Source organism: Macrobrachium rosenbergii, chromosome 3 (genome assembly GCF_040412425.1).
Source record: "Macrobrachium rosenbergii isolate ZJJX-2024 chromosome 3, ASM4041242v1, whole genome shotgun sequence".
Taxonomy (NCBI): Eukaryota; Metazoa; Arthropoda; class Malacostraca; order Decapoda; family Palaemonidae; genus Macrobrachium; species Macrobrachium rosenbergii.
The window spans coordinates 80305333-80322666 of NC_089743.1; the positions used below are offsets into that span (position 1 = coordinate 80305333).

Genomic DNA, 17334 nt, shown 5'->3' on the forward strand with positions numbered 1-17334 from the left:
CAAAACCTTTGAGCGCAGCATTTTGGTGATGAGTTGTCAAGTTATCTAAAAATAGAAGGACAGTTATCTAGATAGATAGTTTCGAGCTATCTTTTGGCGTTTGGTGGTGAGTTGTCAAGTCATCTAAAAACAGATAGAAATATAGTTATTTACAGATGTCATTACTTGGCAGTTTGGTATTTTGGCATTTTTGACTTTGGTAGGGATGCAAAAATTTCCAAAACAGGATAAGTTAAGTGATGTGGCTCTAGTTTTACCATACCACTGAGCTGATTAACAGCTCTCCTAGGGCTGGCCCTGAAGGATTAGACTTATTTTACGTGGCTAAGAACCAACTGGTTACTTAGCAATCGGGACCTACAGCTTATTGTGGAACTGAACCACATTATAGCGAGAATTGAATTTCTATCACCAGAAATAAATTCCTCTAACTCCCTTTGAACAGTCGTGTCAAGGGAATTGAACTCGCCCATCGTAGTAACAGTCTGAAGCTCAACCTAGTTTCCATTAACAAAGGCATTCTAAAAACAGGAAATTCAAAGGTAGGACATACAAGTGGCACTGATTTTACTTTATTCCTATTATTATTATTACTATTATTATTATTATTATTATTAATATTCAGAAAATGAAACCTATTCATATGGAACATGCCCACAGGGGCCACTGACTTGAAATTCAAACTTCCAAACAATATGGTGTCCATTAAGAAGTAAGAGGATGTATAGGGAAATACATAAAGTATGATAGTTTACCTTTGTATACCCATTTTACATTTATGCACAAAAATAAACATAATTCCAGTAATATATTCGTTTCTTTTAGCAACTAAAAAATTTATTCTTATTCTTTCACTAGTAGGCTCAATCAGGTGATCGTCATAACAAACATCTAAAATGCAAATGGCATATGATCGGTTTTTTATATATGTTACGACGATGATGATACAACAGGATAACAATACAGTATAAATGGATTCAGTAAGTAAAATAATTTAAGTACCATTACAATACCTTTATCCTAGATACAGCTGCAATAGCCTATATGACTTATGCAAATGCTTACTGTGAGTTTCACACCTAGCCCAGGTCAATAATGTAGTTCACTCATACATTTGTATCTCCTATATGGTAACACAACATGGTAGCAACTTATACGAATGTTGTATAAAAATACATTAATGGTGATCAAACTTTAGTAGGCTGTGTATAAACACAGGTAAGCTACATAACTTCTGAACTGTGTCATTTATGAGAGAGAGAGAGAGAGAGAGAGAGAGAGAGAGAGAGAGAGAGAGAGAGAGAGAGAGAGAGAGAGAGAGAGAGAGATTTTTTGAGAGAGACAGTGTACTTCTGCAGTATATTTCAGGAGGCTTACAAATATGGGAAAAAGGGTAGTTAAGTGCCTTTGGCATAAAGCTTTCAGTTTTAAGTATGATGGTTGTTATTTATATGCAAATTTCGTGTTTACAGTTATGTGGTATTGAAAAGGTTGGGTGAGGAAGGGTATGTAGTTTCCTCAGACTTTTTACAGGCTCTTATCTGGATTTAGCCAATATCTGATGGACTCTTGTCTATTAATCTGGATAATTGAAGGATTACTGTTATATATATATATATATATATATATATATATATATATATATATATATATATATATATATATATATATATATATATATATATATAGTCACAAAAAAAATTCTGGTGCACAGGATTTTTTCACTTCAAACTCTGCCGATTCTAAGGGGCTCCCAGAATGGCAGGAAATACTGGTCAAGGCACGTCATAAACACAACTGTTATTGCATATTTTGGCTGAAATGGCACGCACTGCACAGTATGCAACGTCATGTTCGTCCTGTCGCTTGTTTACGTGATTTGTTGTGAGTTTGGGGTCCTTACGCCCGAGTAACTAAAAGTAGCTTAGTCCAGTTAGCAACCGCCTGGACAGGGAACTGAGACTGCTGTGCACTTGTCTCTTCCTTGTTGGTCCTGAGATCTCATTGGTAGCTGACGTGAGTGTTGGGCTCCCAAAGATTTGTGTTAAGTAGTAGCTGTGAGTGTTCCTGCATAGTTGTAGTGAGAATGATTGGGTAAGAGTAGCTGTTTGGGCATTTGTGTACTGCGGTGGCTTTGTGTTAATTACCAGATTCCAGTGGTTTCTTTGAGGTTGATCGCAGATTAGTGGTAGAACACGATGTTCGTTTTGAGAAATGAGGTTGTAAGTTCTTTAGTGTGTGTGTTTTTTTATGGAGGGTTGTGAGAGTGATGACTGAGATCGTTTTACTTTTTGTAAATAAATTGAAGAAACCTGGTGCGTGACTTGTTTATCCTTGCATAAATAAGTCACTTTGAGATCATGGGTTGATCGTTGCATTCTATCGGCACAACAAAATGCAGACGTCTGTCGAGGAAATTCCCAACATTATATATATATATATATATATATATATATATATATATATATATATATATATATATATATATATATATATATATATATGTTATATATATATATAATATATATATATATATATATATATATATATATATATATATATATATATATATATATATATATATATATATATATTAATATATATATATATATATATATATATATATATATATATATATATATATATATATATATATATATATAAAAATCAAGTTGAGTATCTTTAGTTTAACTACACACTGAGCTGATATATATATATATATATATATATATATATATATATATATATATATATATATATATATATATATATATATATATAATATAAATCATGTTGAGTATACTTGTTTAACTAGACCACTGAGCTGATTAACAGATTCTCCTAGGCTGGTCCTAAGGATTAGTTTATTTTACATGGCTAAGAACCAATTGGTTACCTTGCAACAGACCTACAGCTTATTGTGAATCCCAAACCACATTATACAGAGAAATTAATTTCTATCACCAGAAATAAATTCCTCTAATTCTTCATTGACCAGCCAGGGTCTCAAACTCGGGCCTAGCAGAGAGCTAGCCGAGAACTCTACTAACTCGTCCAACGAGGAACTTATATACATATATAGATACAGGCGGTCCCCGGTTTACGACGGGGTTCCGTTCTTCTTGCAGCGCCGTAACCGAAAAATCGCCGGGAACTCGGAAAATCGTCGAAAATCGTCAAAATCATAAGAAAACCTTACTTTTAATGCTCTGGGTGCATTGAAAACGACGTAAACTGCATTATTATGAGTTTTTTGGCAAAAAAACCTTCAAATTATGATTATTCTGCCGTTTTGGGGCCAAATTTCTTCTGTCGGATCGGCGCACGACGGCGTCGTAACCGAACATGCGTCGTAAGTCGGGAAATAATTTCTGATGAATATATTTAAAAGCGTCATAACCTCGAACGTCGTGGCGAACTGATATTAAACCGGGACTGCCTTATACTGGTGTGTGTATATATATATACATACATATATTATATATATATATATATATATATATATATATATATATATATATATATATATATATATATATATATATATATATATAGGACCAAGGGCAGAGGAAGACGTCCATAATAACGACATAAATTTATTTGTGCTTACGTTTCAAGACATCTGTTTCATTATCAAAGCTGGAATAAGTAAAATATAAATATAAAAATCAGACTCATACTTAAAATTACAATCAAAAATAAAAAAAAAAAAAAGTTATACAAAAGAAAGACAAAATTAAGAAGACCGTTACCGTTTGTGCGAGTATAAAAGTAGAGTGACATAAAGAAAGAATTCAGGCAGGCCGTAAACTCACGTCAGGTACAGAGTTGTTGAGGTAGTTTGGTTGTTCAATCAAGATTGAACAACCAAACTAACTCAACAACTCTGGCGGTGTGTTCCCGTGCAACGTCTGGGCAACGTCTATTAATGTCCCAGTGTTGAGGCGTCGGCGTCCTTACCTGGCTCGCCGCTTCCTGCAGGAGGGCGTCGAAGAAAGATCGCCCTTGCCGGTCGATTTCCTTATCCTCCGTTCTCGTCTCGGCCTGGTAATGTTGAGAGTCCCTGCAGTTCGTCCCAGGCCTCTCTGGGTGATGCTTCTCTGAGGGGCTGGGATGCCAGGTTGAGTCTTGGCGCGCTGTGCTCTTTCCGTCACGGGCATTGAGTAGGTCTTGATTAGTTTACCTTTTAATGCTGAGTATGTGACTTCGTCTGCGTGCGCGTCGAGCCAGGGGGAGATCCTGTTGAACACCTCAACTGGGAGCGCTGCCATGGTGAAGTTAGACTTGCTTGCATTGTCTGTTGTGCGTGCCATGCAGAAGTGCACTTCTGCCCGCTGGAACCATGATGCTGTGTTTTCACGCGAAAACTGATGGAGTTTGACCACGTCTGCTTTTTTCAGTGAGAGAGGCGGACAGACGTTTGCGTGTTAGCATTGAATTTCATCTTCTGCCATCTTTATTGCTCACGCACCAAAACGTGGGAAAATGCGCTATGTTGAGTCTGTTAATGATGCTGATTGTAGTGCCAAAACATTCCCTTTGGTGGGTACGCCGTATTTAGTCCATTAATGGCATGGCTTCCGCCAGGGAATGAGCTATCGGAGGCCTAAACTTGACACTGTGTTTAATCCGTTAAGGCTCTCCTGGATGGCAGGCCGCGCTGTAGTTGTCCGTTAATGTGGCTGGGGCAAACCGCTGCTACCTGTCATTTCCGGGGTCACCAGTGTGAGGTTGGTTCAAGAAAGGTCAGAGGTGGACTGATTCTTTAGCTGTTCACGACAAGTACTTATAATTGGCGAATGGAAGTAGCGGGCGACCTCATTTAGCTGCGTCCATTACAGAATTATATTTGTTGAAAGACATAAAATGACATACAGGCATTACAAGACAGATATATATATCGGCAAACTTTTGCCAAATGAATGATAAATATAATGAGATACATAAAGAATCTGAAACAATAACAAGTGACAAATACGACATTATTAATGTGCAAATGTGAGAGCAAAACACAAGGAACAGAGCGGTTTGGCCTTACTTACAATATATATATATATATATATATATATATATATATATATATATATATATATATATATATATATATATATATATATATATATATATATATATCTTAACAACTAGCTTCTAAGCGAAACCAATTCTGACAGGGTTGTCAGCAAGTTGCCATATGTGATAGTTCAGATAACTTCAAATTTCACTTGATAAAATTTTTTTGCAGGCATGTGATATATACATACATAAACATGTTTATATATATACAGTATATATATATATATATATCTATATATATATATATATATATATATATATATATATATATATATATATATATATATATATATATATATATATATATATATATATATAAGTATGCCTTAGTTTTACCAGACCACTGAGCTGATTAACAGCTCTCCTAGGGCTATTGAAGGATTAGACTTATTTTATGTGGCTAAGAACCAATTGGTTACTTATATATATATATATATATATATATATATATATATATATATATATATATATATATATATATATATATATATATATATATATATATATATATATATATATATATATATATATATATATATATATATATATATATATATATATACTATATATATATATATATATATATATATATATATATATATATATATATATATATATATATATATATATATATATATATATATATATACATACATATACATATATACAGTACATTATATATATACATATATATATATATATATATATATATATATATATATATATATATATATATATATATATATATATATATATATATATATATATATATATATATATAGATGTAATTCTAATAACCACAATGCCCTCTTAACTTCTCGAATTCTTTGCACTTTTTGGATATGCTTGCAACTACGAAACTGAAAATATCCAAACAGAAGAAATTGAAGAGCCTGTGAACGCCGGTCGCGGGACGTGGTCATGTCGGCAACCCGACCTCCTTGTGAATATGGTAATGAGGGTTCGCTTCCCGCGACCGGCAAGCGAACCCTCATTACCATAGTCACAAGGAGGTCGTGTTGCCGACCTGACCATGTGGTCAGATCGGCAACCCGACCTCCTTGTGAATATGGTAATGAGGGTTCACTTCCCGCGACCGGCGTTCACAGGCTTTTCAATTTCTTCCGTTTGGATATTATCGGTTTCGTAGTTACCAGCATATCCAAAAAAGCACAACGAATTCGAGAAGTTAAGAGGGCATTGTGGCTATTAGAATTACATATGTGTCTGGTAAAAGTGACCAGTAGATTCTACATATATATAGATACATATATATACTGTATATATATACACTTTTATGTATGTATATATCACATTCCTGCAAAAAAATTTTATCAAGTGAAATTTGAAGTTAATCTGAACTATCACATATGGCAACATGCTGACAACTCTGTCAGAATTGGTTTCACTTGAAGTTAAAGGTTAAGATTATATATATATATATATATATATATATATATATATATATATATATATATATATATATATATATATATATATATATATATATATTACGTGTTTATGTATGTATATATCACATGCCTGCAAAAAAATTTTATCACATGAAATTTGAAGTTAATCTGAACTATCACATATGGCCACATGCTGACAACTCTGTCAGAATTGGTTCCACTAGAAGTTAAAGGTTAAGATTTTAAGTAAAAAAAAATATAGAAAAGATATAACAATGTCACAAACAATATTGTAAAGGTAGAGAAATTGTACTTAACATCAACTCACATACAGCATCTCTTCCAACCTTAACATATTTTCAGTAAATCTGTTTAATTAAGGAGTGTTACTTTTCATAAGTTCTGGGTTTTGCCCAACGATTAATCATGTTATCAACCAATCCACCTTTTATTCCTAAAGAAAATGCAGCCCTGAGTTATAAGGTTAATTTCACTACAAAAGGAGAAAAAACATCACTTGAATATATGAAAGAAATAAAAAAAATATCAGTGTCGTATCAGATATCATCTGCAGAATTTCTCAAATTCAGCTACATCCAAATCAGGCATAAAAATTCATATCTCTTTTACTGAGGGCTTAGTGAAGAGGCAAAGACCTGAATGTGCTTATTCTTGAATCAAGCATAATAACAATGGTTTAATTTACAATTGATAAAATCACAGCCCCCTGAGGTACTTGTGCCTACTATAGAAATTCTCACCAATAGTGAATCCTTTTTGTTTTCATTTTAATTTTTCACTTCTTTCACAGCTGACCATTAAGGTATGACTTGTGTGTGTAGCATAAAAGCTGTATCAACAATACATCTCAGGATTTGGGGCAGGATGAGCCAGGATTGAACGTCTCAATCATAAGAACACTCAATTCACCCACTGTCAGTTTTCTCAAACAGCCGACAAACTTCAGCTACTCTCTTTCCTCGGGGCTTTTTAGGAATATGTATTACTGTGGGCGTGCCTTCAGATTCCGTATAAAACGAATCACTTTTTAAGTCACTGCTTTCTGTTCCATTCATAAGAGAGAGTTCTACATAATGCTTGGCATTTGCTGAAGAAGGATCCTCTAAAGCTGTAGGACGACTGCTTCGGCAGCATCGGAAAAGACCGCAGTTATCAATCTGTAAATAAATTACAAGAAAACAGATATTTTATGTGTCAATCCGAGGCACGCTATTTTATAAGATCAAGTATAAAAACTTATGTACGGAGCTTTGAAGCCATATCTGCAATATATGATACCTATCGATCTTAATTCAAGTGAAAGTACCTGTACAATCAATACAAGATAATTTGGATTTCCATAGAGCAAAAATATAAAACACTTGTCATTGCATAAACTAAACAGCAGGTGAGCTTTCCCTTTCTGTCTATAAAATGAAACTATTGCTTAACAGCACAAATAATAAGGGATCTTTTTTCTAAAAGTCCTTTACTGTGTTGAGTGATATAAAAATAAATGAATAAAAGTACTTATAAAAGTGATGACATTAGCCTACAGCAATGAACCAATGCCTTTGAAATTATATATCTTTGACAAAATGAATATAAAAAGTTATTCAGTTCATATTATAAAGTTATTCAGTTCATATTGTATCCTGCTGATGGTTTTAGGGAATAGTGTATAGGTACTTTTTCCCCTTAGAATGAAAGCTCTAGTAGGTGTAATTCTTGACCCTTCATGGGTATAGCCAAATGGGGCAGGAAATATACTTGCTATCCCTAAATTTTGGCAAAAGACAGATGAATTACAAAATCACATGTAAAAAATTGACATTGATACACTACAATCTAAATAAAAGCTGTGGTACAAGTTCTGTAATTAACCCTCACAGTCCGGGCTAAATATATATTAAGCACACCCCTGGCCCGGGCTAAATTTAAGGATGGCCAATTAAAAAAAAACACATCAATGGAAAGAGGAAGATGTGCATTTGTATGGTGTAAGAAAAAAAACTCTAACAAATTTTCTGTACCTTTCCTGGGATGTTGAAAGTGAATATTTTCAACCACCCTGCATGGGGCCTCTTTAACAAAAGACAGTCTTAAAAATATGCTAATTTTACCGTGTTATAAATTTTCTAATATCTTTTTTTTTTTATCTTATTTTGTAAAATTATAATTACAGCTCACAGAATGTCATAAAAGATAAGAACTAAAATCAGTAACAAATTCTGAGCATAGTTACTGTAAAATATTTACGAGATGCCCTGGGTTAGGGAGCGGCAGTATGTTGCACTATGACATCTCAAGTCAGACTGATCTCTATCCTCTACTAAGCTCCAAGAGACAGGCTGTGTGAGTTGCCAAAAGTCAGTTATGGCCCACAGAAGTGATGTAAACATTTCTTTCACAAAATTTGTTCAAATTGAATGGCATGAAATCTTGAACATAGACTGTTCTGTAAGTATGCTAGCTGGACTTCACCACAAAGCTATACGTAAACATATATGTGTGTTACCCATCCACAAGGGGTTAAGAGCCAATACCAAAGTATTAGTAATACTTTTTTTTATGTAATAACAACAGAATTTATGTGCAGTAAAGTTATCTTCCCCCAACTGAAGTCCTGCCTAAATTCAAGGTTGGTTGAGTGGCCTATGTGCCAATATCATCTAGCATTCTCTCTTAGCCACCTGTCCAATTACTGACCAGACCCCTTGTCAATTCACTTCAAGAACTAAAATTCCCCATCCTCATCCTGGCAATGTAATGCTGAGAGCTTTTTTTTTTTATACTGGAATACATACAAGCTGTTAACTTCTCAGTTACCTTGTATTTTTGGATATATCTTCAACTGAGAACCTTGAATTCCAAAATAGGAAATTAAATGGAAAAGACTTTCCTTCCACATCAGAATTCAAACTGAGGTTAAAAGGAGCATGCACAACATTATAAACATTGTGGTACTACAAAGGATAATTTATTTAATTTTATTTATGATCAACTTCTGCTCAATTAAGATTGTAATACAATGGTGTCATGTTTGGCTCATCTACTCAGGAGATAATAACTACTGGCAGATTGTACTCATCAAAGTGGTCTATCAGGGACTGCCCTCAAAACAGCTCCTCTTGTAAAGCAAAATGCTACAATAAATTCCACTGACTGAAAACACTGTATTCTTCTTTCTCTAAAAAAAATTCTGGCACACACACACACACACACACACTCTCTCTCTCTCTCTCTCTCTCTCTCTCTCTCTCTCTCTCTCCAATAAGGCATACAATATGTAATGTTGGTCAACTAAGCCAGACTGGATATATCTCAAATAAACAGATTATATAATAAAATCATAATTAACATGCTTTTAGATGAATAAAAATAAGGGAATCCTCTAACATCTTACTAAACACTTCAACTCCCAAAAAAAGTGTCTAAATGAAATTAACAACTAAATTTCTAGAACATTAGAGTAAATGAGAGATTTTACTACTTTCAAACCTGCAACAAAGAAACATAACCAGAATGACTTACACAAAAGAAAAAATAATCCATATCATAATTTTTATTTTAACAACACATCCACATTAGAGAAAACTTGGACTTACACAAAAGAAAAAATAATCCATATCACAATTTTTATTTTAACAACGCATCCACATTAGAGAAAACTTTTCTGACAATCTTTTTTTTTATCAATTTAATGTGTTGAGGTTATCTGTGCTAATGGTCAGCTTTCCTGGAATGCTCTCCACTAGAAACTCACAGTGATCCTTGAACTTTCAATCTTACACTGTATACATAAGCAGGTGGCTTGTGGGCCGTCTGTGTCCTGAAATCCACCTACACAGGTACAGATAGCATCTCTTAACTTAAGCAAATACTGTTACTAGCATTCCTTCTTGATCATGCAGCAGTTGTGCTTCTAGAATTTCTTACTTGCATAACCAATTGGACACATGCCATTGCAAAGTCTTGTAGGAGCAAGCCTCTAAATCCATTCTATTCATATGTCCTCACAACTAAAGTATTATTGAAATCTAGGACTCACAGTATCAACATTTCATTTACGTCTTGGTTTTTAGCAGCAGTGCACTCTGGACTATCAACAGCTTTGCTTCATCCAAAGCTATCCTACTGCACCTGACTGTGTGTGCCAGGAATTCCATTTTGCTATACTTGTTGTAGAACTTGGAAGGCTGGATAGTTGTTCCTACTTCTCTCACTCTCTAGAATAGACTCTTTTGTCCCCCGACTCTCTGGATTAAGTTCTGAGTACCTGGATGTGTTCTTTGCATGATGCTGTATGTTCTTAGCTTCAACTAGCATCTTCCTCATCACCATGTTGAAAGTTGCTACCAAATTCATTAATCCGCATGGCATCCTCCTGAACTGGTAACATCTACCTGAAACTGTGAAAGCTGTCTTCATTGATGTTTCTTCCACTGGGATCTGCCAGTATTCCTTGCTCAACTCCATCTTGGGATCTCCTGTCAGTTTGTTATCAAACTGTTTAGTCGATGGTAATCCAAATGAAACCTGTTTGATCCATCTCTATTCCTCACCATCACTGCTCATGAATAGTATGTATAAGTTCACCTTTCAGTGATCCCCATTTCTAGTATCTCAGCAACTTCTTCCTAATCAGTTCTCTAGTAGCAAACAGTACAGGATACTGTATATTTTTGCTATGCCTTCTTGGTCTATCACAACTTCAATGCAGTGTTCTCACAGTGAAGTCTTTCTTGGATTCCTACTTAATATGTCATGATAACATTCCAGCAACTGTAATACCTGCTTCTTCTGCTGCTTGCCAATGTCACTGCTAATGCTGACATCTTGGTATTTCTCCTCTTCTTCCTGTGGTAAAAGTTCCAACCAGTCCTCACCATTACATAGCCTCCTTTGGCTTCCTTCTTGATAATGGGTGTACTCAGGTATCTCTCCTCTTCAGTGACAGCTTCTGCTGTTTCATTCACTTCCTCTCATTGTAGATGGTCAAGATGTCGGCACACAGTCTTCAGTTCTACACCAACATCAATCTCGTATTCCATGGTTAACAATTTCCTTGAACTCACGTGGCCCTCTCCACTGCAATGTCAGCTTGTTTGCCTCTGATGGTGATAACACTAACACTTTCTGTCCCACCTTGAACTGACGATCTCTGGTGTCCTTGAGCAGTTTAGAAACTCTCCTTAATTAGTCAACACATCTCTGCCAGGCAATTTTTTCAGCACCAACATACAGTAGCTTGAACGGTAAAAATCTGGTGCTGGACTGAATTGCTTTTCAGTATGCAAAAAAGATAGCTGGTAGATACCAGTTCCAATCCTTTGGTCACACAAAATCTGTTACATCTTGTGTTATATGGCATCATTCACAGCTGCTTGATGCTCACCAGATGGCTCATCCTCTTCGTCCTCTCATAAGTAGACTGGATACCTTGGTTGCTAAGCATTTCCTTGGGAATTCTACCCTGCTACATACTGTGCTAATGCCTCTGGGTATCTCATAGTAAAGTCCATCACTGACAAGAGGTACCTGTTGCCCCTCTGATAATGGCAATATAGGTCCAATCAGATCTACCACTACTCTCTTGAATAGCTTGTCCATTAATGGCATTCTCCATAGTGTTAATGTGTTGGTAAATACCTTGTTGCTGTCTTCTGGCCAGTGTCACAAGACCTGAAAAATCTGGTAACATCAGCAACCACTCCTGGCCAATGGGAACTGCTGACTGTACAGTCGACAGTCTTCTTAGCTCCAAGATTATAACTTGACTATGATTCATGGGTCAACTTCATTGCTTGGGCAAAATACATTCCCAGAACTAGGACTTACTACAATTAATAGCAATCCTTCTTGGCCTGGAAAACACAATGCAACCATTCAGCTGAATGAGTTTCTTCACTCTATTCTGCATCAGTCTTGGCTGTTGCTCACTCCTAGACTAGACTGGATCCTTCTGCAGGGCTTTATTTAGTTAGTCTGTTCCTACAAGCAAGATGCTAGAAGTTACTGCTATTGGCTTGATGCTGTGTCTCTCACTGGACTTGGGGTCTGGTCACAACTGCTGCTGTCTCAGTACTAGCCCTTTCCGGATCCATCCTACATCACTTTTCTGTGGCTCGTCCTTTTGGTCTTTCGTCCCTATAGTTTTCAAGACCATCTCAGCCTCAGCTTTAGCCATTTCTTTGTAGTCCTTATAGCTGGAATGTTTCCAAGAATAAGATCATAAATGAGACTATCTAGGCACACAGCATGTAATTCCCCTACATAGTCAGGATATCTAAGGATACTCTTTATCAATGAGTGCACAAACCAATTTCTTATTGGTCATTTGGTCCTCAGTTACCAAACTTCTATATACATATGCACTTGCTCCACCTGTATCTCATAGTGTATTTACTTTCTCCTTGCCTCCATAACCTTCACTAACTTGTAAATTATAGTGTCTTCCTCTGCTCCTCAGATATGCATGCTCCTAGTGCAACAGGTATTTGAGCTCCATCTGCTAGCTTTAGCTTACCCTCTTCAACATAGTCTTCCAATTGGGCCATGTTGACATTTCCATAAATTATGATAGTGATCATCTCCATTGGTTCTGCCATTACCGTAGCACTGGCTGGATTTTGCTTAAACTTCTGCTAGTCTTTATTCATAATAAGCACAGGTTTTGGCTAAGTATCTTGGCTGTGACACACAAAGCACCTACCTTCACTCTTGTCTGCCTGCTTCTGCTCAGCCATCTTTTAAGTCACTGGGTTTCTTGATGCTCCTGCTAGACTTCTTCTTTAGCTTCTGGCATTCCACAAAGCTTATCCTATGAGCTTCTAAGCACCACTCAGAGAGCTTGAACATCTCACCAATGTCCTCTAGTACTCTTTCCATGCAGGATAGTGCTATCTCGGTCAAACAGGTGCTGACAAACTGTTACATGATGATTATGAAGAACAATCCCAAAGATAATATAGGATCATTATGGGTAAGCCTTGGTATACAGGTACTGTTAAAAAAACACTTAAAATCCTTATGCTTTATGGGGAATGCTGTCCTCATAGTCAGATGGAATGAAACTAAATCAGAATTTTTACTTGGACAGATTATCTATACATGTATCACATTCCTGCTTGATCTTCTGGCCACCTGACCATTTTGGTTTGCTACAGCTGTGCCACCTATCTGCTGCTCGATGGTCTGGTTAAACAAATCATTTATAACTAACTATCTGGCCACCTGACCATTTTGGTTTGCTACAGCTGTGCCACCTATCTGCTGCTCGATGGTGGGTGTTAATCCTGGGTGTGCGTCACAAAGGACAACTACAGTATTTGGCATTCCAACAGTTCAAGGAATAAGCCAGGATTATAACATCCCTTATGAATTTGGAGAGCTTAGTTTCTCTATGAACATGGCTGGCATTAATCTTATACTGTATAAGATTTTAAAAGATTGGTTTCTAGGCAAAATTGGTAAGGAGTTAATTGAGACACCCTTCACAACCCTGCATTGCTTTACCTTATTGTTTATGTATCAAAGTTTACTATCCTTAAAATTCATTGTGACTAAAATCCAAACAATGTGTAGCTAATGTATTGTTTCTTTTATTAACACAAAAAGCTCTTTGGTGCTCCGTGTTGTTTTTCAAGACTGCTTCTGGTCTCCCCAGCATAAGCCTAAAGGCAACTGTTATAGCTGAAGATGGATATTCTGGCTTCATTTTCCCCTTCATTTTACCTTTATGTTTTTAAAACATATTGTAACATTACAAAAATAATTACTGACCTGCTATCTTCACTGCTGTAAAAGTTGCATTCACTTACCGTTCTTTTGAAGATCTCATTAAGTTCTCTTCTGACATCTGCATCTAAAAATATTCCAAATAAAACTAAGCTGGCCCCCTGGAGAGAATTCATAACAGTGAAGACTAATGATAGATGGATGGAAGCTGAAAAGAAAGTGACAGATTGTGAGGTACCTGTTATTGCAAAACTGTAAGCATCTACTACACATGAGAATATGTAGTTTGCTATAAATTAATGGAAAGTTGGAATATGTATCAAAATGAATATTGCATGACTTGTCTAAGGGACAAGACATATTAAGCCTTACATGACATTCTTCAGCGCCGAACATATTTGCCAAGGTTTGTAACTATGGTTTAATGCAGACAACTTGAATGACAAATGTACATATTTCAAATCATAAAAAGCATCATTAACATCAGGATGACGATAATACAGAGCTTATCATGTCTTTGAAGACAGTAAGGGAAGCTTTATACTGAAATACTTCATGCATTTTTCCTTGTAAATGGGTACCCTCTTAACATAAATACAATGTTAATTCTACATAAGGTCATAAGTATGGAGGAGGTTTTGGAAGCTGAAACTCACAAGCACTTGTATATAGAAGTGAACAATAGTGAAAATTTAGACATGAAAATTCTAGTCAAAAGAGCCTAGTTTAATTGCAATGGATTACTTACTGAGAGTGCATACAGATTTTGTTCATCAATGGTTACCAATAATTTATCAATGTATCAATGCATGGGTTTAGAAAAATTAAAAAGAAAAATTTACCTTCTGTGAAGTAGAAAAAGCCAAAGATCCATGTGAGTCCAAGAACAACAAATATGGTTAGGGATCCCAATAGTTTATGGCAGGCGGGTTTAGTGTTTTGCATATGTGAATCACCAACTAATCTGCTTTTCCAAACGATGCACATCACCATGACAAATGCTATCATATTAATCTGTGGATGATATGGATTGTAAGTACTATTCTTCTTTGCTGCATAATTATTATATATATCAAATATATAATAGATTTAATACACATTTTTTCACAAAATTAATTTTTCTTCCCTCTGGGAGAGTATGCAGGGTTGACATTCCTAGCCCCAACCCACTGCATCTTGAATCTAGCAGATAATGGTACCCATTTACAGCTGGGTGGAAAGGTGGTAGGCTTGGAGTGATCCATAGGCCTATCCAACAAAAGTCAAGTGCTGCAACCATAAGCCAAGGGGACACAGCAAGCAATGGATTGACTGAGGGCCAGCTCAAGGTACAGGCAATTCGGGCAGTCGCCCGGGGGCACCATGTGTTAGTGAGCTCCATGTCATGTGTTTGGGGTCTTCCAAATAAGAAGGAAAAAATGTGAAAATAAATAAAAAGAAATTAAAAACCAAAATGGTAAATTTCTTGAGTGCAGTGAAATTTTCGAGAACCTGATTATAATTCTTTCTGTTATTGTGATCAAACACAAACTATTAAAAACTAACAAGACAAAGAATCCGAGAAGCTCTTTATGAACTGTCAGAAATGCTTGCTTCTGCTCCTAGAATGCAACATGAAGAAGACTTGTAACAAAAAAGTAATGATGACTGTCTGGTATGACGTCTTAGCCAGAGTAAATGTTATCAGCAAAACTATGCAGAACACCTCTTTGGAACTCTCTACCATAGTTTCATTAACGAACAGTGTCATTGATTACTTAATTAATTATCATGCAAAAGAATAAGCAGGAAAAGGAGGCTGTTTGAATAAGAGTGCATTAACGAGATTCCAAATGCAGATGATCCAGAAAAGAAACTTAAAAATCATGTGTTCAGTGTAATATTTGACGGAGCTATTAATTCTTTATCAGAGAGATTTGAACAGTTACAAAGTTTTCAATAACACATGGGGGAATTTTAAATAACCTAAAAGATCTGCCAGATAAAAATAAACAGTAGCCATGTCAAGGTTGGATAATAAGTTAAGGTACCAAGAAAATAGTGATATTAATGGATGTGATCTCTTGACTGAACTGGATACTGCAAAAGAATTATTTCCTGAAGATGTAAAGCTCCCAGTAGAAGTCGTTAGGTTTTAGACACCAATAAGTTACAGGATGTCATGCCAAATCTGGCATTCTATCAGGGGGGGGCCTAGGTGGGGCCACGATATTTGTTAGGGGCGGCCAAAGAAAATTACACAAAACTAATGCACCAATTCTGTAGTTAGTAAAATATAATATTCTTGAATGTATACATCCAAGTGAATGAAGGAAAATAATAGTATTAGTAAAGCTCAATTTTCAATTAACTTTCAACTCTTACTTTATGCAAATGTATCAAATACTGTAATGTAAATTTCCTCAACCTTATATTTAACACTAGCCTAATTTCTGTTATCAAGTTTTAATTTTCAATTGAAGTATAGTAATATCCTTGTCATGTAAATATATCAAAATAGTGCATATCATCAATAACACAAAAGACTTTTGACCCTCCAAAATCTCTTAAAAATTTCAACAGATCCCATTCCCTCTTCTTCACCTCCTCTCCCTGCAAATTAACTCTAAGCAGCAATAACAAATTGCATTGCACTTATTCAAAACTTTAACTTAGTTTCAATCACTTCATACATAACTTGATAACATTAAGTTGGATCAAAACATCATGAATAAACATGTCTTTAGTGTTAAAAACCTATAGTAACAATAATTCTGCTTTTGACCACCAAAGGGTTTAAAGTTTAGCTACAAAGGGAATTTCAACGGGGGGCCCAGTGGGGGCCAAACATCTGACTGGGGAAGCCCAGGCGCCCCCTCACCCCCCATTAGCGATCCCACTGATATTTACGGTCATCCACGACTCAAGATATAAAATTCTTTGGTAATTTTGTTGATACAAAACAACCTTGTAAAGAAGACAGATAATATTGTTTTAGGTACGATAACGAATATTTTTCAGCATGTGTTCTTTTGCTTATACTTTTTATTAGAAGAAAATTTGTTACGGGTACAGTTCTTTATCATTATGAACTTACGGAATACAGGATGCTTCTCAGTTTGTTCAGATC

General features: G+C 35.5%; 1 protein-coding gene across 1 annotated transcript in view; it reads right to left on the minus strand.

Annotated features, from left to right (window-relative positions):
* Nucleotides 1-6592: 6592 nt before the first annotated feature.
* The window catches only part of LOC136851612 (latrophilin-like protein 1), an 86774-nt gene continuing 76032 nt past the window's right edge, over nt 6593-17334 (minus strand). The window contains exons 21-23 of the mRNA XM_067125980.1: nt 15068-15239; nt 14309-14433; nt 6593-7663 (exon numbers count right to left, since the gene is read on the minus strand). Coding sequence (XP_066982081.1) covers nt 7412-7663; nt 14309-14433; nt 15068-15239 — 549 coding nt within the window. The 3' untranslated portion in view covers nt 6593-7411. The remainder of the gene's footprint in view (nt 7664-14308; nt 14434-15067; nt 15240-17334) is intronic.